The following is a 25747-nucleotide window of genomic DNA, read 5'->3' as shown; positions in this document are numbered from 1 at the left end:
ATTTTTTATCTTTGATAAGTAAAAACTTATGAAAAGATTGAGTTTCAAAAATCCAATTCATTGAAGTTAAGAAACTTTTTTTTGAGATGTACTTTTTTTAAATCTTTTTTTTTTTTTTTTAGATTTTGTTTGTTTATTTGACAGGTAGAGTTACAGACAGTGAGAGAGAGAGAGACAGAAAGGTCTTCCTTCCGTTTGTTCACCCCCCAAATGGCCGCCACAGCTGGCGCTGCACTGATCCAAAGCTAGGAGCCAGGTGCTTCCTCCTGGTCTCCCATGCGGGTGCAGGGCCCAACCACTTGGGCCATCCTCCACTGCCTTCCCAGGCCACAGCAGAGAGCTGGACTGGAAGAGGAGCAACTGGGACTAGAACCGGCGCCCATGTGGGATGCCGGCACTGCAGGCGGAGGATTAACCAAGTGAGCCATGGCGCAGTCCCCAAAATGTATGTATGTATTTGAAAGTCAGAGCTACACAGAGAGAGGAGGAGAGGCAGAGAGAGCGAGAGCGAGAGCGAGAGAGAGGTGTCTTCCATCCGCTGGCTCACTCCCCAGATGGCTGCAATGGCCAGAGCTGCGCCAATCTGAAGCCAGGAGCTTCTTCTGGCTCTCCCACGTGCGTGCAGGGGCCCAAGGACCTGGGCCATCTTCCACTGCTTTCCCAGGCCATAGCAGAGAGCTAGATCTCAAGTGGAGCAGCCGGGACTCGAACCAGAGCCCATATGGGATGCCGGTATCGCAGGCAGTGGCTTTACCACTACACCACAGTGCTGGCTATAGAAATAATTCATGTTGATATTTCTAGAGAACTTGCCCCCAAACATTGGTAATAACTAATATAACATCTCATTGTGTATTAGAGAAATTAATCATTACTGTCAGTCATAGCAGTAATGACAGGTTGCCGAACACATCTGCCTCTGCCATAGTAAATTAGAACAAAGATCTTCATATCCCTTCTGCCATAACCGCATTCAGGTCAGGCACTCCTTCACATCAGAGCATTAGCTTCCCTTACGCTTGGGGAATGGAGTTCTAGAAACACTGAAGAGGTGAGCGCAATTAGAGGAAGTAGTGATGATGAGCTTGGTGAACTAGAATTGTTTTTTCAGTGCAAGCATTTACTGTATTATACTTGTTCAAAGCCTGGCTCACCATTACTCTTTCTTTTGCTGAAGGCTGTGAGGATTGTCAGGTGTCCTTTCCTTCTGCTTTGATTACCTGTTACTTGAATCTGGAACTTTGTTTCCTCCTGAGTTGCAGAGGGAGCTTAGTGGTTCAGAGTACTTTGCCTTCCCTCCCGTATGTTTAGCACACATGGTCCCTTTAATGGTGTTCACTACTAGGAGAATTTTTAAAGGTCATCTTCCCTTGTTACTTCTTCACAACCACCAGCTATTTTTTTATTTACTTATTTATTTATTGTGAGATCCTTTAGGGCAAAAACAGAATCAATAAATGATGATAGAGTTGTTGCAATAAGTCTTTAGAAGTAGAGAGGTTTGGCTTATGAAGAGGTAAATATTAAGGGACACTGAATGGAGAAAGGGAGACTTTTTTCCCCTATAAGAAATGATGTATGAAGAAGGAATTTCACCAAGTTGTTCTCCATTGAACAAATATGTGGTTTTAGGCTGCCAGCTGTAACACCATAATACCTGACACTATAAGTCAAGGCAGTTTTTTTTTTTTTAATAAACTTAGCACTTTTATCTTTATGATAAGCTACTAGAAGGCTTTTTAAATATTTGTCTTGATTGCTTAGTACTCTATGTAGTTATGCCCTTTACATAGTGTTTGCTGATTTTTGTTATCTTTCACCTGGTGAATGCCATGGTTTGCCCTAGTGCCATGATCTGCTTAGAAAAAGCAATGTCATAGTTTATTTTCTTTCCCTAAAACAGAAAGTCATATTGGAAGATTCAATTACATCGAAGCCAAAAGTATTTTTATCATCTTAGAAGATTTTGGCCATTTTTTGATGGCCGTAAATGATTACAAAATTATTCAAATTCTTATGGCTGTGAAGTTGTATATTTTAATGTAAGTGTTCCATGACTAAAACCACTTGTTTTTTATTTCAACCTTAAAGAGAAACCTCTGGGTTGATGTTTGCCTTAACAGTTGATGCCTACCCGTGTTCCTCATCAAAGTGCCTGGGTTTGATTCCTGGTTACAGCTTCATGCTGGTGTGGACATTAGGAGGGAGCAGGTGATGGCTCAAATAATGTTGTTTTTTTTTTTTTTTTTTTGTTTTTTTTGTTTTTGTTTTTTTTGTTTTGTTTTTTTTGTCATCCATGTGGGATACTTGGATTGAGTTTCTGGATCCTGTATTCAGCCCCTCAGCCATTGTGGACATATGGAGGGTGAAGTGGTGGATGGGTGCTCTCACTCTATTTCTGCTTCTAGAAGCAATGATTTTTTTTTTATCTCAAAAGTTTTGCTTTTAGTAGTAGATTGATTACTAAAAATTCTGTTTAAATTGATGCTTACTGACACCCTTTTTCCTTCTATTAGGTTAACCAACAGAAATGAAGCACCACTGTATCATTTATTACTGAATAGCTTAGTTGTTTGAGTAGTTCAGATATTTCATACTAAATATAAGCCTTAGGACAGTCTTTAAGACAAAGGAAGTAGGGAAGAGTCTGGGAAGTAATTGCCAACAAAGTATTTCTGTCAGTAGGTCAGATAAAGCTTTGGAAATGCTCATTGTGATGTAGGTCATAACTTTATTTGACACATTTAGTTCTTTTTTTAAAAAAAAAAAAAGATTATTTTAGTTGAAAGTCAGAGTTACAGAGAAGAAGAGGAGAGAGAGAGGGGCGTCTTTCATTTGCTGATTAACTCTCCAAATGGCTACCATGGCCAGGGTGGGCTAGGAACTGTGAACTTCTTCTGGGCTTCCCAATGGGGTGGCAGGAGCCCAAACACTTGGGCCATCCTCTGCTGCTTTCCCGGGTGCATAAGCAGGGAGCTGGGTTGGAAGTGCCTCAGCTGGGACTAGAACCAGCTCCCATATGGGATACAGGCATTGCAGGTGGCAGCTTAACCCCCCATGCCACACTGCCAGCCCCAAACATATTTAGTTCTTCAATTGAAGTGAGAGTGCTAGGTAGTGGGGTATCTCTACTCCTTTGCATTGTTTGGAACTCTGATTCTTCTCAATATTTGCTCATTTATAGCCCTTGTAAGGAAGGGATTAATGTTTGTTGCCATTAGCAATAACTACATATCACAGGCTTTGATGGTGGCTATGTTAAATCTGTGTATACCAATGATTTATTGTGTATTTAGTTAAAGTATTGTAGTCATGAACAATAAGATCTGCTTGGGATTTTGGAGATCATTTGCCAACTCTTGTCATTTTGTAGGTAGGGAATGAGTCCCAGAGAGAGCTTTTCTAATTGCTATGTAGCTAGTTAGTGACAGAACTACTTTGATCTTAGTGTGTTCAATTATTTAACACATTAAAATATTCACAGTGAATGCATTTGCTAACAGTTAACATTAGAGGTACACATTACATTTTCTTGGCTTTTGTGCATAGGTTAAAATTTGAAGTTAAGCTGAAATTTCTCTTTAAGATTTGGTTGATGAAGCTTTATTAGTGTACTTATCAATTTGTTTTTAAAAAAATATTTATTCATTTGAAACACAGAGTTACCAAAGAGAGGGAAAGACAGGAAAAAGAGAGAGAGGGAGATCTTCCAGTGGCTGGTCATTCCCCAATTGCTATAACATGGATGGACTGAAGCCAGGGGCTTCAGACCCAACTGGGTCTCGGTGGAGGGCCCCAGGTACTTGGGCCATCATCTGCTTTTTTAGCAGGAAACTGGACTGGAAATAGAGCAAGTAGGACTTGAACCAGCACTCAAGTGGGATGCTGGTATCATAGGCAGTGGCTTACACCTCTGTGCTGTGCCACAGTGCTGGCCTCTAAAGAAAGTATTTGTAACACAGATAGCTACTACTTTAGATTCAGAGGATTATCTTGTTAAAACAGTTGTACCTTTTCCTCTGAGATAGGTAGAAAGCAAAAATACATTGTCATTTGCTCTGAAAGTGAACACTTTTCTTTATGCTAAAATTCAGTACTTGACACATAGTAATCACCTGAGTGTAGTGAAGAACAGCAGGCAAAATTTTGCTTTATCTTTTTGTTTAGTCAAAAGGTAAATATTTGTTTAATTTATATTGAAAACCTGCCATCCTAGATACTTTCCTGGGAGTGCAGGTGGGGCTAAGAGATGAATACAGTGGGAGAGAGACAGGTAAATGAGTGGTCACAGTTGAGCATGAGAAGCGTTAGTTTGGAGTATGCATATGTTTTTTAGCAGAAGCTGAAAAGCCAAGAAGGTTTTATAGAGGAAAGAGGATGTTGATGACTGGGTAGGAATTGACCTGAACAAGATTATTTGTAAGAGTTGATTGTGTCTTTTAATTGGTTGGTTTTGGGTAATAGTTTCCTAGAGTATAGACCTGTAGTCATGTTTTTTATAACGTCAGAATATACTGTTACAGTTAAGGAAGACTGGCAGAATTTAGGATGACTTCCACTGAATCTTTTGTACTATAATGAAACATTTATGTTTGCTTTGGCTAGAGATGAGTGGTTTGTTGACATCTTCAAAATATTTCATTCTTTCTCAACATTTTAATGACTATAGTATTGCTTTATATGAGATACTGTGTAATTTGTGCAAGTTACTGTAACTTGAAAATTATCTTTTAAAATAAACAACTGTTATTTTCAACATCAATATGTTAAAATGAATTAAAGGATGCCCCATATTCTTGTGAAAAAGTATCTTTATGCTTGTACTCTTTGTTCTTGGTCTTCCATTTACCTTATCTGGTTTTTTTTTTAAAGATTAATTTTATTTAAAAGGCAGAGTTACAGGGGGAGGGGAGGGACAAAGAGAGAGATTTCATCTGCAGATTCACTCCCTAAATGGCCACAAACAGCCAAAGCTGGGCCGATCCAAAGCCAGGAGCCAGGAGCCCCCTCTAGGTCTCCCACATGGGTGCAGGGGCCCAAGTACTTGGGCCATCCTCGTCTGCTCTCTCAGGCACCTTAGCAGTGAGCTGGATTGGAAGTGAAGCAGCTGGGACTTGAATTGGTGCCCATAGGGATGCCACTTCTGCAGATGTGGGCTTCAGCTGCTGTGCCACAACACCAGCTCCTACTTTATCCATTTATATTGAGGAAAGTGTTTTCTCTGATTATTAAACTTAATCAAATAATGATAAATGACTACTAGAAAGCATGCAGTTATTGTTTTTTAATATAGTTATGTCAAACTCATGCATTGTACTATTATTGTATAATCCATGGGACATTTAGAAGGTATTTAGGTACTTTATTGAAAATGTATGCTTTTTGACCTTAATTTTAAAATGCATTAATTTTTTTATTTATTTGCTTAGAAAATCACAAAAATCTTATATATATATATATATATATAGAGAGAGAGAGAGAGAGAGAGAGAGAGAGATTGATTCTATTTATTTGAAAGGTGGAGTTACAGAGAAAAGGAAAGACAGAGATCTTCCATCTGGTGATTCACTTCCCAAATGCACAATAGCCATGGCTGGATGAAGCCCAAATCAGGAGCCAAGATCTTATTCCAGGTCTCCCACTTGAGTGCAGGGGCTGAAGCACTTGGGCCATCCTCTGCTGCTTTCCCAGGCACAGTAGCAGTGAGTTGTAAAAGGAGCAGCTGGGACTCAAAACTGTGCCTGTATAGTATGCCAGCGTTCCAGATGGCTTAACCTACTGTACCACAACACCAGGCCCCCCTTGTACTTTTTACTTGAAAGAAATTAAAAATATATTTCATGCTATGAAACTTTGGTGCTGGTGAACAAAACTAGTTCTGTAAACAATTAAGCTTGAAAACCCATCTGTTTGAGTTCATATTTGGTTGTTAGTTACGTTTTATGTATAATTCTATTTGTAGTATTAAGTCGAATTATATGAAATTGCAATTTTGTTGGTCAAGACAGCTAAAAATCAGCAATTTTATATGATCCAGTCATTAAATATAAAATATCAATAGCTGCCATTATTTTTGCTTTCCTTCTAAATGCTGTTATTGTATTTTCCCGTTTAGTAAATCCTCTTTTTTGTAGCTTTCAATCCAGTTTATTGTGTGTTTAACAGTTAGAGGTATGTTAAAAAATACAAATAAAGGAGCAGGTGTTTGGTCTAGCAATAGAGATGCCCACATTGCTTAACAGAATACAGGGTTTTGATCCCCAGTTCTGGTTCCTGACTCCAGCTTCCTGCCAATGTAGAGTTTTGCAGGCAGCAGAGATGTCCAAGTAGTTGGATTCCTGCCACCAATATGAGAGACTTGCATTTCATTCCTGTGCAACTTCAGCTTGGCACAGCCAGTTATTGCCAGTAGTTAGAAAGTGAACCCATGGATGGAAGTGCACACGTGTTTTTTCTCTCTCTCCCTCTATGTATCTGTTTCCCAAATAAATAAATTTTTGAAAATGAAATTATAACTGTGGCTGATTGACAGACCCAGGTTAGGTTTTTAAAGGTGTCTGCTTCTAGTAGGTTCTGTAATAGCATTGAGGACTGCTTAGATTTAATCTAAAAGAAGGATTTTTCCATATAGTGCCAAAGCTGGTAAAAACAGCATAAAACATTCATGAACAAAGACAATTCCTTCCCAGAGACATCTCCAATGTCCAGGGGTTAATTTATGAGATAGCTTTTATCTGGGTTTATTTAGTTTATTACACCCGGTATGCAATGTGGAATAGGCTAACTGCTAGGCTAAACACCCACTCTGCATGTCTGTTCTTTCCTCAGGCCTTTCTACACCTTTGGTCTCCTATGTTTCTGATCCTTTAAGCAATAACTTTGGTTCTTTCCCTTTTTCTTTATGTAAGGAATATAAATTCATACGTACATATGTATATCTATAAATACATATAAGTTAGCAACCATCAGATTTTCCTCTCACTGCTTAATTTCTTCAAGGAATAATTATGCCCATTATGTCCGTTTTATCTTTAGGTAATCATCTGAGGTTTATCCTTCTCTGCTGAAATTTGCCTTGCAGAGATAATTACTAATCTCATGTCTGATTCTTTTTTTCCCCTTTAAAATCTTAATTCTTTTTTAGTTTGCTCTCGTTTTTGCAGCTGCTTTAGGTAAGGTTTTTATGGTGCTGCTTGGACTATTTCAGTGGATTTTTTTATGATTTTTAAATAATTTTCACTCAGTTTTTAAAATTAATTTTATTTAAGATATAAAAGTTTCATGTATTTCATATATACAGATTTAGGAACATAGTGATACTTCCCACCTTACCCTCCCATGCTCCAAAACTTCTTCCTCCTCCCTCTCCTAGTCCCGCTCTTAATTTTTACGTAGTTCTGTTTTCACTATACTTTATACTCATAAAATTAACCCTACACTAAGTAAAGAGTTCAGCAAATAGTATGAGGAAAAAGAAACACTGTTCCTCAACAGTAGAGACAAGGGTTGTAAACAGTCATCAAATCTCAAAATGTCCCTTTCACTCCAATAGATTACATTTTGCTATTTTAGTGAGTTTCTAATTTTGCTCCTTACTTCACTCTTATCCCTCCAATTTTTATCCCCACTAAGTGGTGGAATTAGACCTCCAAAATATAGTTGATTTGATTACTTCCCAGGCTTAAGATCCTGGAATTATTTCAGGGTATCTTCAGAAAAATCCATGGTGTACATCTCATACCAAAATCTAGCACTATGGAACTTCCCCTTGTTTCTAAGTCATCCCATTTGTTCTCTTTGTATGTGTAAGTCCGTCTACCTGGATTTCTCTTTCTTTCCTATTCTGATGGTGGCTGTATTTTTAACTTTGGCAGATATAACCTCTGTGATCCAGTATTTCCCAGACTTTGCTTAAATTGTTCCTGTTAACTGAGCACTGACCTTTACCATGCCACTTCTCACATTTTGTTTGTAGGTGGTGGTGAGGGTGATTAACACTTTTAAGAGTTTGATAAAATCATCACATGATTTTCTCACCTTGAACTTTATATGAATTCATTGTTGGACCTAAGGTAGGCTAGCTTGTAGCCAATTCAATGGTATTTACATATCAAAAGAAAGAATAATTTGTGGTTAGGTTTTATCTAAACAGAGAATGTATCAATTGGAAAAGTCTTATCAGTTGAAAATCTAGAAAACTAGTGCAAGAAGCCAAAATGGAGCATATGTTTGCCAGAACTCATTGGGGTAGAGAGTATTTTATACTCTCTCTAGAGAGGTATTCTGTATATAGCATTTCATAAGACTTCAGTACTGCTTGTATGAAATACTCTTCAGTAATATTTGCTGCTTTCTGCTGTAAAACAATGCACCAAGCAGCTTGATTTTGATTTGATTTCTGATGTATTAAGATAGTTTTCAGTGAAACAGTTAGTGAACTTGACTGTATGATCCACTTGATAGCTTACATTTCACTGTAAATTAATTGTTAAAACTCTTATAAACCTGATTATTGCTAGTCTGTCTCATGTGAATTGACTCTCCTTCTAGTATCAACAAAGCATATTTTTTTGTGTGTTCTAAAAGTTAGGGAGGCAGCCAAGTTTCCATCCTCTGGACGCCTGTTTGAGGCTCATCAGCTCTCTTATTTGAATTCCTTTCAGTTTACAACTACTTTACCCTCACATGCTCTAATAATCTACCAGTCACACAAACCGAATAACTTTTGAGACATCCCTCAGTTTTATTCTACAGTTGTTAGTTTTCATGTTCAGGTATACTCAAAGCTTGATTGGTTTTCTTCTCAGGAAGCCTTTATCTTTGTTCTTTCCTTCTAGTTCCAACCTCTTAGTCTTAAGTTTCTCTTTAATTATTATATTGGTCTAATTTCCATTTTGGAGAGGCACGGATTTCAAAAATTTTTTGTACCAAAATCGACGTACTTTTTAAACTATTTGAAGTACCGTTGTGGGGCCGGCGCTATGGCGTAGTGCGTTAACACCCTGGCCTGAAGTGCCAGCATCCCACATGGACACTGGTTCTAGTCCCGGCTGCTCCTCCTCCAATCCAGCTTTCTGCTGTGGCCTGAGAAAGTAGTAGAAGATGGCCCAAGTCCTTGGGCCCTGCACCCGTGTGGGAGACCTGGAAGAAGCTCCTGGCTCCTGGCTTCGGATTAGCACAGCTCCCTCCGCCTGTTGCAGCCATCTGGGGAGTGACCCAGCGGATGAAAGACCTCTCTCTCTCTCTCTCTCTCTCTCTCTCTCTCTCTCTCTGTCTTTACCTCTCTCTGTAACTCTGTCTTTCAAATAAATAAAAATAAATCTTTTTTAAAAAAAAGAAGTACCATTGTATCAGGTGCCTTACATTGTGCCCTAAATTATTCTTTTTTTTTTTTTTTTTTTTTTTGTAGAAAGAGACATTTAATACTTTTTAAAGAGAACCAGGAGTACACCCGCGCGACAGCCGGCTGCCCTGGGCGCGGCAGGGGTCCCGGGTCCTGGGCGAGGGGCGGGGGTGCGGGGCTGGGCCCTGCTGGTCCGGGCCGGCTCGGGGGAGCCGCCTGCCTTGGTCGGGGAGTCGCTCGTGGTGGTGGTGGTGGGGGGGGGGGGCAGCTGGGCCGGAGGCGGACCCCGGAGTGCCAGGCCGGGTAGGGGGTATTAAAAGCTGAGTAGGTGCTCAGCGGGGCGGGGGCGGCGTCTGGGAGCCTGCGGGGGGGGGGGGGGGGGGGCAGCACCGGCGGGGCTCCCCCCTGGGGTCCGTAGTGTTGGAGAGCAGCTCGTGGGCGGCCTTCACTGGGGCAGCGTGCCCTAAATTATTCTAAATGACATTGTTTTAAGTGTTTAGGATAGAATAGTTAGTGAAACACAAAAATCTTTGTGCCAAGTCCCTGATGATAGCCAGCAAGATACTGGATAAATATTAGGTAGACAACATATTCTCATTTGAATTTTCATTTACTTTTCCTTTTCATTGGAAAAGTTTCTCTGTTGACATAATTTAGATTTACACGATTTTTTAACATTGCTTGACTGAGACCCTAAGTCATTTGTCACATAATGTATATACATAACTAGTTCTTTTTTTCTTTTTTCTTTTCGTATCTATTTATCTATTTGAAAGGTAGAGTTACAGAGAGCCAGGAAGAAGAGATCTAGCATCCACTGGTTCACTTCCTAAATGGCCACAACTGCTGTAGCTAAGCCAGGAGCTTGGAACTCCCATGTGGGTCGCAGGGCCCAAGTACTTGGGCCATCTTCCCCTGCCTTCCCAGGCACATTAGCAGGAGCTGTATCACAAGTGGAACAGGTGGATTCACAGGCAGCTGTTCAACCTACTGTACCATAACACTAGTTTTTTCCAGCAAGGCAGCTGCCCTACTTCTTGCCTTCAGGCAGGTGATCCCTGTCACACTTGCACAATTCTCTTGGTATCTTGAAGCTATCTGTCATCCATTCTTCATGTGGTATCCGGGGAAATTTTTATTAAGTACTGATCAGATCATATATTTTTATAAAGAATTTTCTGTTGCCTTTATGTTGAATTCCAAACCCAAAGGTTTTGCCATTCAGTATCTGGTTTTAGCCTGTCGTCTTTCCAGATTAACTCTTTTTTTTTTTTTTTTTTTGATAAAGCAAAAAAGCAGAGTTTTTTTTTTTAATTTTTATTTTTTAGAATCCAGATAACTCTAATGTCCTCTAAGTCCTCACTCACATTTTACTTGGCAGAATTCCCAGTCATAACGTTTTACCCTCAGTAATTCCTCTCACCCTCTTTTTTTTTTCCCCCTGTTCTGTGTTGTCATAAACTTGTCTTCCTATCCTTTCCATGCTGCTACGGGTCACATATCCTGCACATACAGTTTGTTGCTTAATAGATGTTCATTAAATGCTCTGAGTTGGATTTTGGATAAGTATTTGGATAATTCTATGATCTTGGTTTTTTAACCTTGTTTTCCTCATTTGTGATTAGTCAAGATGCCTTATTTAAATGCCTAAAGTGTGATTTATAAGTTTTATGTGGACCTGCGTTGAAACAACAAAACTTATACTTTTTGAAGTCGAAATTATTTGAGCAAGTGTAAGAAGTCTGTTTCAACATGTCTAGCTGTCTAACACTAAACCTTGTAGACACAGACAAAAAATAGGAAGGTCATTGGATAAAAATCTTTTCTTTTTTTCCCTTCTACCTTACTCAGGAAGATGATAATTGAAACCCATTATTGTGGTCTAAGTTTATATGCAAATATGCCTTTTAATGGTAAACAATCTATGCTTTGTATCAATCTGCTTATCAGCAGGAGAGCTAATTTAATGGAATATAAGAAAATGTTAACTCCACTAACATATATTCAGAATTCAAATTTTAGAGCTGTAGCATCTTTGTATTTATGTTTTTGAAGTTTTCAGTATTGACAAGCAAGATAAAATCTCGCTATTTGGTATATTTTGTTTCTTAGAGAATTGTTTAGGTTTCCTTAGTAAGGATTTTTTAAAGGCTACTCGGAAACTGTTACTGACAAAAATTGAAATGATCATTCTTCTAGAGACTAAAGGCAAATAACTTCTTGCTCTTCATGGCCTCAGGTTAATAGATGTGGAAAGGTTGAAACCTAAGTTAACCCAGTATTTCACCCTTCTTGGGTGCTTATGAGCTATTTCATAAATGACTTTTCCCCAGTTCCAGTTATCAAGAGAATCAAAGCCTAGGGGCAGTGAATCCAGACAGAAACCATCTCTTTGGTCAAGTTATTGTTTTGAAGCGTTAATAAAACCATTAAGGCTACTTGAGTCAATGACCCATATGGTTGTGTGTTTTGAGACTTCAACCATGATGGACTTTTAGCTTCACTGCATCTCTGCCCAGTTTTAACAGATTTCTGTTGTGAAATTTGCACTTAAGTTTATGGCCAAATTTACCTAAGTATTCTTGTTTGATTAAAAATAATGAAAAATATTCAGGGAATTTAAATGTCTTAAATGTTTCAAAAATTCTGCTTTTGTATAAAAATAGACATTCAGGGATGCTAAGTTGGTGAGTAAAGACAATTTGTTTTTGAATTTTAAATTGTCTTTTAGTAAATAAATATTTTATATTTTCATATGTAAATCCCTGTATGTAAACTGTAATTGTCAATTCCATATTAATGGCTTAAAAGTTGATCAGAGTTGTATTAATGTATTAAATTGATAATATATAATTCTCTAAAATAATTGCCATTTTCAATGTATATTACTAGGACTCTTTTCTAAATATATGTCAAAAGGGATAACCGTGGTGAACTACTTTCCTCATTTTACAATTATAATCTCTGAAAGAATTTGTAGATTCTTTTCTTGGTATAAAGGTGATGTTTTCTTTGAGTAGTACATATTACGTCATCTAATCAGATGCATTCTGGTATTTGTTAACTTCTGTTAGAAAGTTGGAAAATTTCTGTTACATACTAGTAGATTTAGCACAATATGAAGGTAAAATTTGGGAAAATATTTTCAGCTTTGTTTAAAAAGAGGAAAATGGAGCCGGCGCCGTGGCTCAATAGGCTAATCCTCCACCTTGCGGTGCCGGCACACCGGGTTCGAGTCCCGGTTGGGGCGCCGGATTCTGTCCCGGTTGCCCCTCTTCCAGGCCAGCTCTCTGCTATGGCCAGGGAGTGCAGTGGAGGATGGCCCAGGTGCTTGGGCCCTGCACCCCATGGGAGACCAGGAAAAGCACCTGGCTCCTGGCTCCTGCCAGGATCAGCGCGGTGCGCCGGCTGCAGCGGCGGCCATTGGAGGGTGAACCAACGGCAAAGGAAGACCTTTCTCTCTCTGTCTCTCTCTCTCACTGTCCACTCCGCCTGACAAAAAAAAAAAAAAAAAAAAGGAAAATGGCATAAATAAAGGAACAGAGTGGGATTACAGTTTTACACTGAACTTTTTTTATAAAGATTTATTTATTTGAAAGGCAGAGTTATACAAAGTGAAGGAGGTGAGAGGGAGAGAGAGAGAGATGGAGGTGGAGAAGGAGAAAGAGGTCAAGATCTCCCATATGTTGGTTCATTTCCTAGATGGCTGGAACTGGGGCAAGCCAAAGCCAAGAGCCGAGGAGCTTCATCTGGGTTCACCCAGTAGGGTGGCAGGGGCCCAAGCACTTGGGTCATCTTCTGCCACTTACCCAGGTATCTTAGCAGGGATCTGGATTGGAAATGAAGCATCCAGGACTTGAACCAGTGCTGATATGGAATGTCAGTATTGCAAGTGGCACTTCACTTCATGCACCAAAATGCCAGCCTCTGAGTTGAACATTTTTTATTCATATATTAACTACAACACAAAGAATGAGTGTCAGCTGATACTGTGATATTTGCTTTTCTCAGGATTAGTCTCTTTAATTCCTTCTTTGTTTTAAGTTCAACAATATTTCTAGAACACATTTTTCTTCTGGGTACCAAAGATACCACTGTACTTTAAAGTTTCATTGTTGTGGTCTGGATTATTTAGAATCCTAGTGATTTTCCAAATTCGGACTGATAACTCACTGATTTTTGTTTGTTTTTGCCTTGATGTGGTTTACATCTTTAATAATGAGTCTATCAGCAGTTATGTCATCATGTAAGTGATTTTAAGGAAGGAAGGGAATTGGGCAAGATGTCTCCTGTCTTAGTTTATCACATTCCATCATGTGTTTCTTCCAGATCAATCTTTCTAAAATACCACTTAATAGCTGTGACTATTCCTCCACTGCACTAAGATACAATTTCTGCTATTAGGGAGCAGAAATAGTGTCTACATTGTGATACATGTTTAAATAATACATATTTGTGAGAGATTATACTAAATTGCCTTGAAGATTCTGGGATGCTATCACTAGGCTAGGTTGAGGTTCACTGTCCATAAAACTTTCCCTGACAAAAAAGTTTTCTTTGGGGGCCTTTGCTGTGGTGCAGCAGGTTAACACCCTGGCCTGAAGCACCAGAATCCCCTCGGGTGTCAGTTCGAAACCCAGCTGCTCCACTTCCAATCCTGCTGTCTGCTGTGGCCTGGGAAAGCAGTAGCAAATGGCCCAAGTCCTTGGGCTCCTGCACCCACGTGGGAGACCCAGAAGAAGCTCCTGGCCTCAGATCTGCATAGCTCTGGCTGTTGTGGCCAGTTAGGGAGTGAACCAGCGGATAGAAGACCTCTCTCTCTCTCTCTCTCTCTCTCTCTCTGCCTCTCCTCTCTCTGTGTAACTCTTTCAAATAAATAAATAAAAATCTTTAAAAAAAATGATCTTTTGCTTTTAAATAGACCAACCTTTGACAAAGTTGCTAATAACTTTCTTGGCCTTATTGTTCAGCCTCTAAGAGTTCTTTGTAAAGGCATTCATTGTATGGAGATTACAGAACCTCTATCTCAGACTACACAGAAAAGAGGATAGTAAATTCAAGGGATAGGAAATAGGAGAGAAAAAGGTAAAAATGCATCATTTGATGTTAGGTAAATATGAAAATAATCTGAACCTTAATCCAGTAGAGTTTAAGGCATTAAAATATTCACAAATAAAAACAGTTGAGACAGACTTGGTAATTGTTTGTTTTATTTTTATTTATTTATTTTTTTACAGGCAGAGTGGACAGTGAGAGAGAGACAGAGAGAAAGGTCTTCCTTTGCCGTTGGTTCACCCTCCAATGGCCGCCGCGGCTGGCGCACAGCGCTGATCCGAAGGCAGGAGCCAGGTGCTTCTCCTGGTCTCCCATGGGGTGCAGGGCCCAAGCACTTGGGCCATCCTCCACTGTACTCCCTGGCCACAGCAGAGAGCTTGCCTGGAAGAGGGGCAACTGGGACAGAATCCGGCGCCCCAGTCGGGAGTAGAACCCGGTGTGCCGGTGCCACAAGGCAGAGGATTAGCCTATTGAGCCGCGGTGCCGGCCTTGGTAATTGTTTTTTAAAAACTTATTTAAAACTATTTTCTTTTTTAGAGACCTATATATACTTACTCTTTTTGTATTAGGCAATTGATCTCTTAGTAATTGACTTGTAGGAACTCTAGATAATATCGAATAAGTAGAGTACTTGTGTGAAGTGTTTCAAATACTTTCCCCAGTTAGTCTTCTGATACTATTTGTATTGTTTTTTCATGCAGAAATTTGATTGTTTTCAACTTTTTTTAAATCTTCTGTCACTGTGAAACTGGTTTTACTTTTTAAAAGACTTTCTGTAATCTTGACATTATAAGAAAAATTCTGCCTTTTAATTGTGATCATAATGAGAAATGGTACTAGCACACAGTCTTCAGAAAGCTCATATAAAAATGTATATTATGGAAAAAAAAACAAATTTTACTTTGGGCACCAAAATAAGATTTTGACTTGATTTTCCAGAAACTTAAAAAAAATTTTTTTTTTCCAAAAATTAATTTGAAAGGCAGGGAAATTGATCTTAATCACTGATTCACTCACCAAATGCCTTTAACAACTGGGGCCCCACCCAGGCTGAGACCAGTAACCCAGAACTCAGTCCATGTCTCCTAGGTGGGTGGCCTGGATGCAAGTACTTAAGCAAGTTACCTGCTGCTCCCCTGGGGTTCATATTAGCAGAAAGCTAACACTGGAGGCAGAGCCGGGACTCAAATTGAAGCATTTCAGTTTGGAATGTGGATGTCCTAAATTATGTCCTAACTACTATATGTCAGATGCTTGCTCACCCTTTAAAAATGTTTGCTTATTTATTTTGTTGAGGTATATAGAAAGGTGGGTAGGTAGGTAGGTTGGTAGAGAGAACGAGCATCCCTGGGAACTGGGAACTCATTTCAGTCTGTCATGTGGGTGGCTGTGCCCAACCGTTTTAGTCACCTGCTGTCTTGTCTCCCTGAAAGCCAAAGAGCACTGGTCTGAAGCACAAATACAGGAATTTGCTTTCCATAGAATAAGCATTATTACTTCTAGTGGGTGTGGCAAGACATATACTAGTGACTTTATGAGTTTCTTGGTGGCAAGTGAGAGTTCCATTTGATAGTGTCTGTTTTCGCTGTGACCAGAAGATCTACCAAGTGCAGAGTCTGAAGTTTGGAGGTATGAAGACAAGGAAGGTGTTTGAACTAGTCATTCTGAAGAGTAAGGGAGAGATTAATGAGAGAAAACTAAGAGTATCATTGGATATTGTTGAAGACCCACCCACTGGGAGTTGGTAGTGACAAGTTCAGCTTTCTTTCCTAGTGACTTTCAGACCCATTCTGCTATCACACTTCATATCTTTAATCATTCACTTCTGTCCCAGAATTTTAAAAAAAAGGCCTACTACCTTAAAAGCTTGCTAAACTAGTATTTTACGTGTGTTGAGTACATAGAAGAATAAACAAATCACTATTTTTTGCTTCATTTTGGTACCCTTAATTTATATAGACCATTTATTGGAAATAGATTTTGAATATATATGCTAATTCATTTTACTTTTGTTCACATGGGTGTGACCTTTTGATAACATGTAGAGGATTCTGAGATGAGACCACATACTATATTTTAAACTAGAGTATATGGTCTTGAATATCTAAATGACAGAATGATGATATATTTTAATAGTAAACTGAATTTTTCTTAAATTGTAATTTTTAAAATGTACAGAAAGTTTTCCTGCAATGTTCCTAAATCCAAATTCATTTATTGTTAAATTTGTTTGTTTGTTTTTTTACACAGGGAGTGATAGGTATACAGCTGGTCGTTACCATGGTGATGGCCAGTGTCATGCAGAAGATTATACCTCACTATTCTCTTGCTCGATGGCTACTCTGTAATGGCAGGTAAGGCAAGGATAGGCTGGTTGTGGCTGACACTTTCAATCTCTAGTTTACCAGGCTGATTTACTTCCTAAAAGTTAAGTCCTAATTCCTGTTTCTAAAAGTATGACAAAGGAAAGTTAAGAGATTTAGCTTTCTTATTTCTGTTATATGAGATACTAATATTTTATCCATTTAGCACAAAGGGTAGGAGTTAGGACAAGAAGTCCCCTCCACCTCTGCCTCCCTCTGCTATATTCTATTCACCAGAGTCTGTCCGGTGAGAATACCTTATAATAATTGGTCAACAAGGGGATTAGAAATTACAAGTGATTTTCATCACTGTTGATGAAAAATGATTCAAAGCATATGTCTTCTTGTTGGTGGCTCCATTCAGAGGCTTATGACAGTTAGGGGTTCTTTGTTTTACTGCAAAAAATTTTGAACTGTTTAACTAGCAAAGGGGGAAGGAAGTTATGTTATGAGATTTTACCTTTGTCTGCTGTAAGCCCACTACTATCCCCACTCGTTCCACAAAGGACCTAAGTTGTGTTGTTGAAATATGTACGATAAAATAACAAAATCAAGTAAGGTGATGTAGTTACATGAAAGCCAGAAAAGTCTGTACACAGAAAATACATGGCAAAACCTGTGTAATTATGAAAGGTAAGTGAAAAAATTGTCACTATTTATGTCAGTTGTTTATCTGTAGTGAATAGCCAACTTCCCCGTATTCCTTTGTCCAGTTTCTTTAGACATTTTAAAAGCAGGAAACAATGGATAGCTCTCTTGCTAGTGAGTTCCTATACTGTGAGACAAGTAAGCCTTTACTTCAGGGCCATTCTATCCACAAAGCTTAAATTTTCTTCATATAATTTATTTTCAACTTTTAATTATTTATATTCTTGATGTCTTTTTCCATATTGATTTTCAAATATAGAAAAGTGTTACTCAGACTGTTTAAAATTTTTTTGAAACTGATACCACACAATGCGTAAATGAATATATGAGGAAACAGCTGTTTATAAGTGTATATTTTATTAGCAGAATAAACTGCGACTAAAGTTCTAGTAAGTTTGAAAGCCTCTGTTGGACTTAATTATAAATGCATATCAATCATCTATAACTAGCTTTTTTACTGTGCAGTTTTAATATGCCCTGTGCAATCTTGTTCACTTATTTTGCTTAACAAAACTGTTTTCCATAGATCATGAAAAGGTAAATATCAATGAGGCACATTACCATTAATTACAAGTATATGGAATCTTAGTAAGTTAATACATAAAATTCATTAAGGTAACTTGTTTTATGCTGAGAACATCACTTTTCCAAATTCTATGCTTGTAATCCAGTGAGACTTCAACATCATTTTTGGCTATAAACATCTTGACAGTCTTGTTCCATTTTATTTTATTTTTAAGATTTATTTATTTATTTGAAAGTCAGAGTTACACAGAGAGAAAAGGAGAAGCAGAAAGAGAGGTAGAGAGGTCTTCCATCCACTGGTTCACTCCCCAACTACTCGCAATGGCAGGAGCTGCGCCAGTCTGGAGCCAGGAGCCTCTTCCGCGTCTCCCATGTGGATGCAGGGGCCCAAGGACTTGGGCCATCTTCCACTGTTTTCCCAGGCCACAGCAGAGAGCTGGATTGGAAGAGGAACAGCGAAGTCGAACTGGCGCCCATATGAGATGCCAGTGCTGCAGGCCGCGGCTTTACCCGCTATGCCACAGCACAGGCCCCTCCATTTTAGTCTATGTGCATTTTAAGTGTTCTTACATGTTTTACTTTCCATGTGTTTCTATAAAATTTGTATTCACCAATAGAGATGAAAACTTTAGAGATCTAAAACCTGATTATCTTTAATATTTGAATCTTATTGAAAATCTTTGCTTTTTGACAAGAATATGTCATAGGGTGCACACACAGAATTTGAGGGAGCATTCAGCCTTTAAAGATGATGCTGATTTTCTTTGTGATTTTGACTTGCTTTTGTAAACAGATTAACTTTTGTGTTAATTAACACTGTCTTTAATGCTTGATCAGTTGCCACTGATTTACCAATAATCTAGTTTCCTGCTACCCTCAGTTTCATTTCCTCTTAGATTTGTTGTTTTGTGTTTTTAGTATCGCCACTCCCCCCCCTTTTTTTAATATTAGTCCTGAAATTTTAAGGTCATGGAAGCCTTCTTGCTGAGTGTTTTCACTCAGCTCAGTTGAGTAAGATCATTGATTTTTATCCTTTAGGCAAAATTACTGGTTTACCAAATTTTGTAATAAGAGATCCTTTTTAAATAATCACAAAAATCTAAAAGTTCTATTTTGCTCATGTAAAATATTGTTTTAAATTTTTAAAAAAAATTTTGAAAGGCTGAGAGACTTTCAAAGAGAGGGGAAAGAGAGAGGTCTTCCATCTGCTGGTTTACTCCTTGCAAGGTGTCCGGCTCGTAACAAATCTTCCCAGGCAGAGGAATCAATTAATTCACAGGTTTTTATTGGGATTCTGCTCCCGGGCGAGGTTCCCGGGTCCCAACAGAGGCCGGGGAAGTCACGCATCAGAGGCTGGGAGGGCTCCTTTTATAGATTCAGGGCATGGGGGTTAAAGGTTGAGGCAGGTCTGATCCTCATTGGTTGACCTTTAGGCATCCGCAGGGACCTTGACAAGGACTTTTCTCCCCCAGAAGAAGTACAGGTAGGGACTCTCCATTCCCGGAAGTACAAGCCTTCCCTCCTTGTGGATCCCAACTGTGCAGCAGCTTCTGGGGTTGAGCCAGACTGAAGCATGAACTCACTGTGGCTCTCTCACACAGATGTCAGAACTTCAAGTACTTGAGCCATCACCACCGCTTCGCAGGGTGCTAAGCATTAGCAGGAAGCTGGAATCGGGAGCTGTAGCTAGGACATAAACCCAGATACTCTGTCTGATAGGGGATGCATGTGTCTTAAGCTGTGTCATACTGCTGTACGAAGTACCTGCCTCTAAAAATATTACCAGAAATGATAGTTTCCATTTCAAACCATCTGATGCAAATTGCATCAGAGAAGTGTGAGACCAATGCCTTTTGGTCTGTAAATGCTTAAAAGAATGTATGGGGAGAGGCCTAAGAGGACTTTTTAAAAACCGGATAGTATAGCATGGCTTGGGAGTAACTATTGAATAGAATTGTTTGATGGAACTCTTCAGGTAAATAGATGTTTAGATATCCACAATACATCAGTCATGACTATGAGAGAAGAAACTACATGTTGTCTTAGTATTCATTTATTTATTTCACATGCATCATTAACTTCAGTTTGTAAATAAATGTTCATGCATTAGTTAAAATTTATGACTTTTGTTTTGTTAATTAGTACTTGTCCCTGTCTCACTTTGACCTCTTTTGAAATGGAGAGTTTGAAGTGTCACCTGATTGTGGTATGCTGAATGAGGAAGCCACTTTTCCCAAAGGAGTCAACACCTTGAAGAATTAAATTAGTGATTACACCAGAAAGAATAGGCATTTTTTTTCTTAAGTACTAACACCTTTTTAATATCAAAACAATTGACTAGTTTCTAGCTCTTCTTAAGGAACATATTACTGTTAACATTATATATTTCGAAACTACTTTTTAACGTTTAAAAATTATATGATTTTAGCATAGGTTAATCTTGTTCATATTTGCTTTGTATTTGCATAAAGCATTATGTTGACAATTTTTTTTTCTGTTACCTGATTTAGATGTATACACTCTAAGCCAGGTAGGAGGGAAAACACATTGGAATATGTTATGACCTGGGGAAAAATCAGTGTCTGAAATTAATAGAAGTTTCTCACTTGGTTTCCTCAGACAGGGATCAGAGTTAAATGGCAAATTAGAAGGGGGTTGGGTAGCTCTCCAGGTGGATTCTCACAAGGTAATTATACAATGATTCAGCTGTTCTCCAAGTGGTAACTTAGGGGTTTGAGTCTTCTTCACTCTTGTGGCTCCTCTGTTCCTTCTGCTACTTCAGATGCTGGGCTAGGTAGCACATGAAGAGAGAATGGGTTATGAGTCTTTCAGCATATTTTAGGTTGTCAAGCTTAGAAACACGTAATTCATCACTGCCTGTTTTTTTAGGCTGGGGCTCTTTGGCTGTTTCTATCCAAAGTGCAGGGAAAGCTGGGAATTGTAGTTTTTATTTGTACCAAGGAAATTAAAAACAAGATTGATGAGTGTAAAGTTCTTCCACAATGAGTGATATCATCTCTATTTTTACAAATGAGAAAGCAAGTTTTAAATGATTTAGTCAAGTTCACATACTGAGAAACGAAACAGATCCAGACTTCTTTTAGAGGTCTGATTTGCAGTGTAGATTAGTAGTCCCCCTCTATCTGTGATTTTGTTTTCTGTGGTTTCAGTACTTGCAATCAACTGTGGTATGAAAATTCAGAAGTGGAAAAAAATGGAAAACTCAATAAACACAAACAATTTATGTTTTGAATCATGTACAGAGTAGTATGATGAAATCTTGTGCTGTCTTAGTCTATCCTTCCCACCCAAGGCGTAACCATCAACTTTGTCTAGCCTATCCATGCTGTATATGTTGCCTATCTATTTGTCCCTTAGTAGCCACTTAGGTTATTCAGCTAACCACTACGTAGTAGCCTAATGCCACATCACTCACCTGTATCATTCATCTCACTTCATCTCGTCACATAGGCGTTTTATCATCTCTTGTCATCACCAGAGGGTGAGTATTGTACAATAAGATATTTTGAGAGAGATTATATTAATATAACTGTTATTGCAGTATGTTGTTATAATTGTTCTATTTTATTACTAGTTATTGTTAATCCCTCACTGTGCCTAATTTATAACTTAAACTTTTTCTTAAGTATGTATAGGAAAAATACAGCATTTGTAGCATATACCTACATTGGCTGTGGATTCGGGCATCCACTGTGTCTTGCAATACATCGTTCCATTAAGGGGAGACTGCTATATTTATTTGGTTTATGACTGCTCATCCACCTCCCTATCTTGCCCTGGAGCTGTCATACTTGAACTGAGTTTTAAATTTGGTTGGGGAGACAAGTATAACTTTTCTGCAGCTACTGTGATTTCTGTTGGCATTTGAAGAGTAATTTATTTAACATTATTCTTTCATTTTTTGTAGCTGTACTGTACCTTTTAGAATATATTCTTTAGATTGTGGGTAGTATACAGTCTCTCTCCACTTACTGTGTTTTTATGGATTCTCTGTAGCTGCATGATCAGGTATTCTAACTTAATTAAAAAGCCCATGAGTGTTGATTTTGATTACCAAAGCTTGCTAAGTCGGAGTAGAGTTTAAAAATATCACTTATTCTTCAATCTGTACCTTTTGTCTTATCATTTGAGATTAAATGTATTCCTTGTTCCTAAATTATGAAAGTCTTACATTCTATCCTTCCAACTTTTTAAAATAGAAAAATACATATTGAGCATCCCTAACTGAAAATCCAAAATGCTCCAAAATCCAAATGAGCACTGATTTGACACCATAAGGAAAATTCCACACCTGACTTAATGTGATAAGTCACAGTTAAAATGCAGGCACATTAAAAATACTATGTAAAATTATTTTCAGGGGGCCGGTGTTGTGGCAGGTTATGCTGCTGCTTGTGATGCTAGCATCCCATTTTATAGTACTGGCTCAACTCCCAGTTGCTCTGCTTCCCATCCAGTTTCCTACTCTTATGCCTGGGAGGGCAGAGGAATATGGCTCAAGTACGTGGGCCACCCACATGGGAGACCAAGATGGAGTTCTGTCTCCTGCATTCAGCCTGCCCCAGACCTGGCTGATGCAGCCATTTGAGGAGTGAACCAGCAGATAAAAGACCTCCCTGTGTCTTTCCCTCTTTCAGATAAATAAATATTTTAAAAATGTTTTTAGGTTACGTGTATAATGTATATATGAAACAAATTATTTTGATGTTTAGACTTGAGTTCCATCACCAATAGATATTCTTATATGTTGCTTACAAATTTTCCAAAATCTTAAAAAATCTGAAATCCAACACAGTTCTGGTCCCAAACACTTCGAATAAGGAATTTTCTGTATTACAGAAAATGTTATTTGTTCTCCTTTTCTACATACATTTTTATGACTATCACGTTGTGTTGAACGGATTCCTGCCTTAACAAGAATTTGAGTAGTGAGATCTCTTTGGCCTATCTCTTTGACTTCTGAACCCATGAGATATATTATTGACCCAAAAAAATTCTGTGAAGAACCCAATTCTTTCATCCTGTTTCTTCCTCTCTAGAGGAAAGAAAGAGTCCTGAGAAGTTACTTTTTCTGTACCTTAGATGTAAGCAGCCTCACCTAACCTAAGGAACACTTATTCTAACACTTGCTCCTGTTACCTAAAGATACCTTTATCATGTCCAACATACACTGATTTGTAGTCAAAAATATTCTCTACTTTCTATTGTACTTAAAGTTATTTTTTGTTTTGAAGTTTGCTTGGCCCCTCTTTTCATGGAAAGGTAAGTGATAGGTTGCATTCTTTGTACATTTGAATAGTGGGTTTTGCATGAGGACAATATTGCTTTTTCTATATAGCTTCCTTGCTGAACCTGCTTTCTGTTTTCCTAATGTTTAGCTCAAACTTGATGCATTTTTTCTTCCTATTTATCTCCCTAAGCTCTCACTTTATTCTGCTCCTTTCCTTCCTATGTCCCCATCAAAAATAGAGTATAGTCAAATTTCCTCTGATTTTGTCTCATCCCATGTGGGTAGAGACAGTGTTAACACTCCTTCATATTCAGTTACTTTAATTATTTTTGCCTGTATTCTGTTGCATGTTGCCCAATCCAATAGTCTGCAAGTTCCCTTTGGTGAGTGAAACCTACTATTCAAATGCACAGTAGGTGGGACCTGTGGCCTAAGGGAAAAGTCTAAACCTTCAGCTACTATCCTAACAGTGCCTGAATCCTTGCTTTCCCTGCCTTAGTTAGCTCTCTTAACTTCCAGTTCCAGAGTATTATTATTATTATTATTTCCAGCAAACAGCAGGGAATGTGTAAAACAAATGTTATTTTATCTACTTGTGCTGAAAGATTGTCTAGATTTTAAGTAGTGTTTGTTTTCTCTTAAGGTTTTTTTTTTTAAACTAATTAATATTGAGAAGATTTGGAATGGAGACAAAAATTGTCTTTAGTGTCTGTCTTTAGTTCAGTCTGCTTTAACAGAATACTGGATTGTAAAAGTAGCTTAGGTGACTGATAAACAAGAGAAGCTTACTTCTTACAGTTCTGAAGAGAACTTTATCTGAGATAAAGATACTAGTGTGGTTGGGTTTTGGTGAGAGCCCCTTTCTGGGTTTCAGACTGCCAACAGTCCCTGTAATCCTCATATTGGCAGAAAGGGAGCAGTCTGGCCCCTTCAACAAAGGGTACTGATCACATTCATGAGCGCTTCACCCCCATCACCTACTTCCCTTCCAAAGGCCTCACCTCTGGGTACCACCACCCTGGGGACTAGATGTTAACATAAGAATTTTGAAAAGACCCAAACATTCAGTTCATAACAGTGACCTGTATTATGTGTCTTTAAATTGAGTTTTGTGTGATTATTTAGATTCTAAAATGCTGGGGCCGGCACTGTAGCGCAGCGGGTTAAAGCCCTGGCCTGAAGTACCAGCATCCCATATGGGCTCCAGTTCTTGTCCTGGCTGCTCCTCTTCTGATCCAGCTCTCTGCTATTGCCTGGGATAGCAGTGGAGGATGGCCCAAGTCCTTGGGTGCCTGTACCCGCGTGGGAAACCCAGAGAAGCTCCAGGTTTCTGGCTTCAGATCAGAGCAGCTCCGGCCGTTGAGGCCATCTGGGGAGTGAAGCAACGGATGGAAGACTTCTTTCTCTGTCTCTACCTCTCTTTGTAACTCTGCCTGTCAAATAAATAAAATAAATCTTTTAAAAAAAATGCTTTATCAGTATTACACCTTTTTTATATGTGCCCATGTTCAGATTTACATTTTAAATTTCTGTGAGTTTCCTGTTTTTTTTTTTTTAAAGGTTTATTTTATTATTTGAAAGGTAGAGTTACAGAGCGAGAGAGAGGTCCTGCATTCTGCTGGTTCACTCCCCAGATGAGCGCAATGGCCAGAGCTGAGCTGAGCTGAAGCCAGGCGATGCTTCTGGGTCTCTCACATGGGTGCAGGGGCCCAAGGACTTGGGCCATCTTCTACAGCTTTCCCAGGCCATAGCAGCTGGATCGGAAGCGGAGGAGCCGGGACTTGAACTGGCCATCCATATGGGATGCCAGTGCTGCAGGCAGAAGGTTTAACCAGCTGTGCCACAGCACTGGCCCCTGTGAGTTTTATTTTCTGAAATTTCTGAAGTTGTTTGCTATAAATGACGTTGTTTCTTAAACTTTTTAAAATAAAATCTAGGTTAGTACAGCCTATATTTTCTGCCACATATTGCTTCAGTAAGCATTGTAATGCCCTGATATTCTATATGTGGTTTATATGAGATGATTATTTCGGTAGATTAGTGAAGTATGTGCCTAAAAATTAGTTTTATTGTCTGAGAAATTGATGATAGTCTGAACATAAGTGAAAAAAGTCACTAAATAGCCAAAGTAAATGTCATAAGATATGTTGAAATTAACATATTTAATTTAAATATAAGAGCTCTGGTTTTTCCATGAGATCCTATTAATACTTCGGCTTTATTTTTCTTTTTAAAATGTATGTTTTCATTTAAAGTCAAAGTGACAGGGAGGGAAGGTGGTAGAGGGAGAGGGAGCTAGAGCACGATCTTTAATCTGCTGAAGCACTCCTCAATGGCTACAATAGCCAGGGCCTGGCCAGACTGAGGCCAGGAGCTGGGACCTTCATCTGGGTCTCCCACATAGGCGACAGAGACATCTTCTGCTGCCTTCCCAGGCACATTAGCAGGGAACTGGATCAGAACCAGAGCCAGCATTCAGACCAGCAGTCTGATATGGGATGCTGCTGGTTTTGCACATGGTAGTTTAACCTGTTGCATCATTGACTGCAGTCTTTATATTTT

The 25747-nt window shown here is 38.8% G+C and overlaps 1 protein-coding gene across 16 annotated transcripts in view; it reads left to right on the top strand.

Annotated features, from left to right (window-relative positions):
- TMEM161B (transmembrane protein 161B) overlaps positions 1-25747 on the top strand; it is a 77280-nt gene that overhangs the window by 7967 nt on the left and 43566 nt on the right. For 9 of the 16 annotated variants that reach the window (XR_016220454.1, XR_016220453.1, XM_089312994.1 and 6 more), the window contains one exon: positions 16649-16752. The exons of 5 other annotated variants lie outside the window; for them this stretch is intronic. Coding sequence is in view for 4 of the 11 variants with exons in the window: in XM_008261921.5 (XP_008260143.1) it covers positions 16649-16752 (104 nt within the window). In the remaining 7 variants the exon portion in view is untranslated. Of the gene's footprint in view, positions 1-14580; positions 14891-16648; positions 16753-21405; positions 21437-25747 lie in introns of those variants that run through there. 2 more of the 16 variants (XM_089312992.1, XM_051854024.3) reach the window with 2 other exon arrangements.

This window comes from Oryctolagus cuniculus, chromosome 14 (genome assembly GCF_051225735.1).
Source record: "Oryctolagus cuniculus isolate XC-2025 breed Fujian yellow rabbit chromosome 14, ASM5122573v1, whole genome shotgun sequence".
Lineage (NCBI taxonomy): Eukaryota > Metazoa > Chordata > Mammalia > Lagomorpha > Leporidae > Oryctolagus > Oryctolagus cuniculus.
The sequence above is the reverse complement of the archived record's forward strand: the minus strand, read 5'-3'. Positions and strand labels throughout refer to the sequence as shown.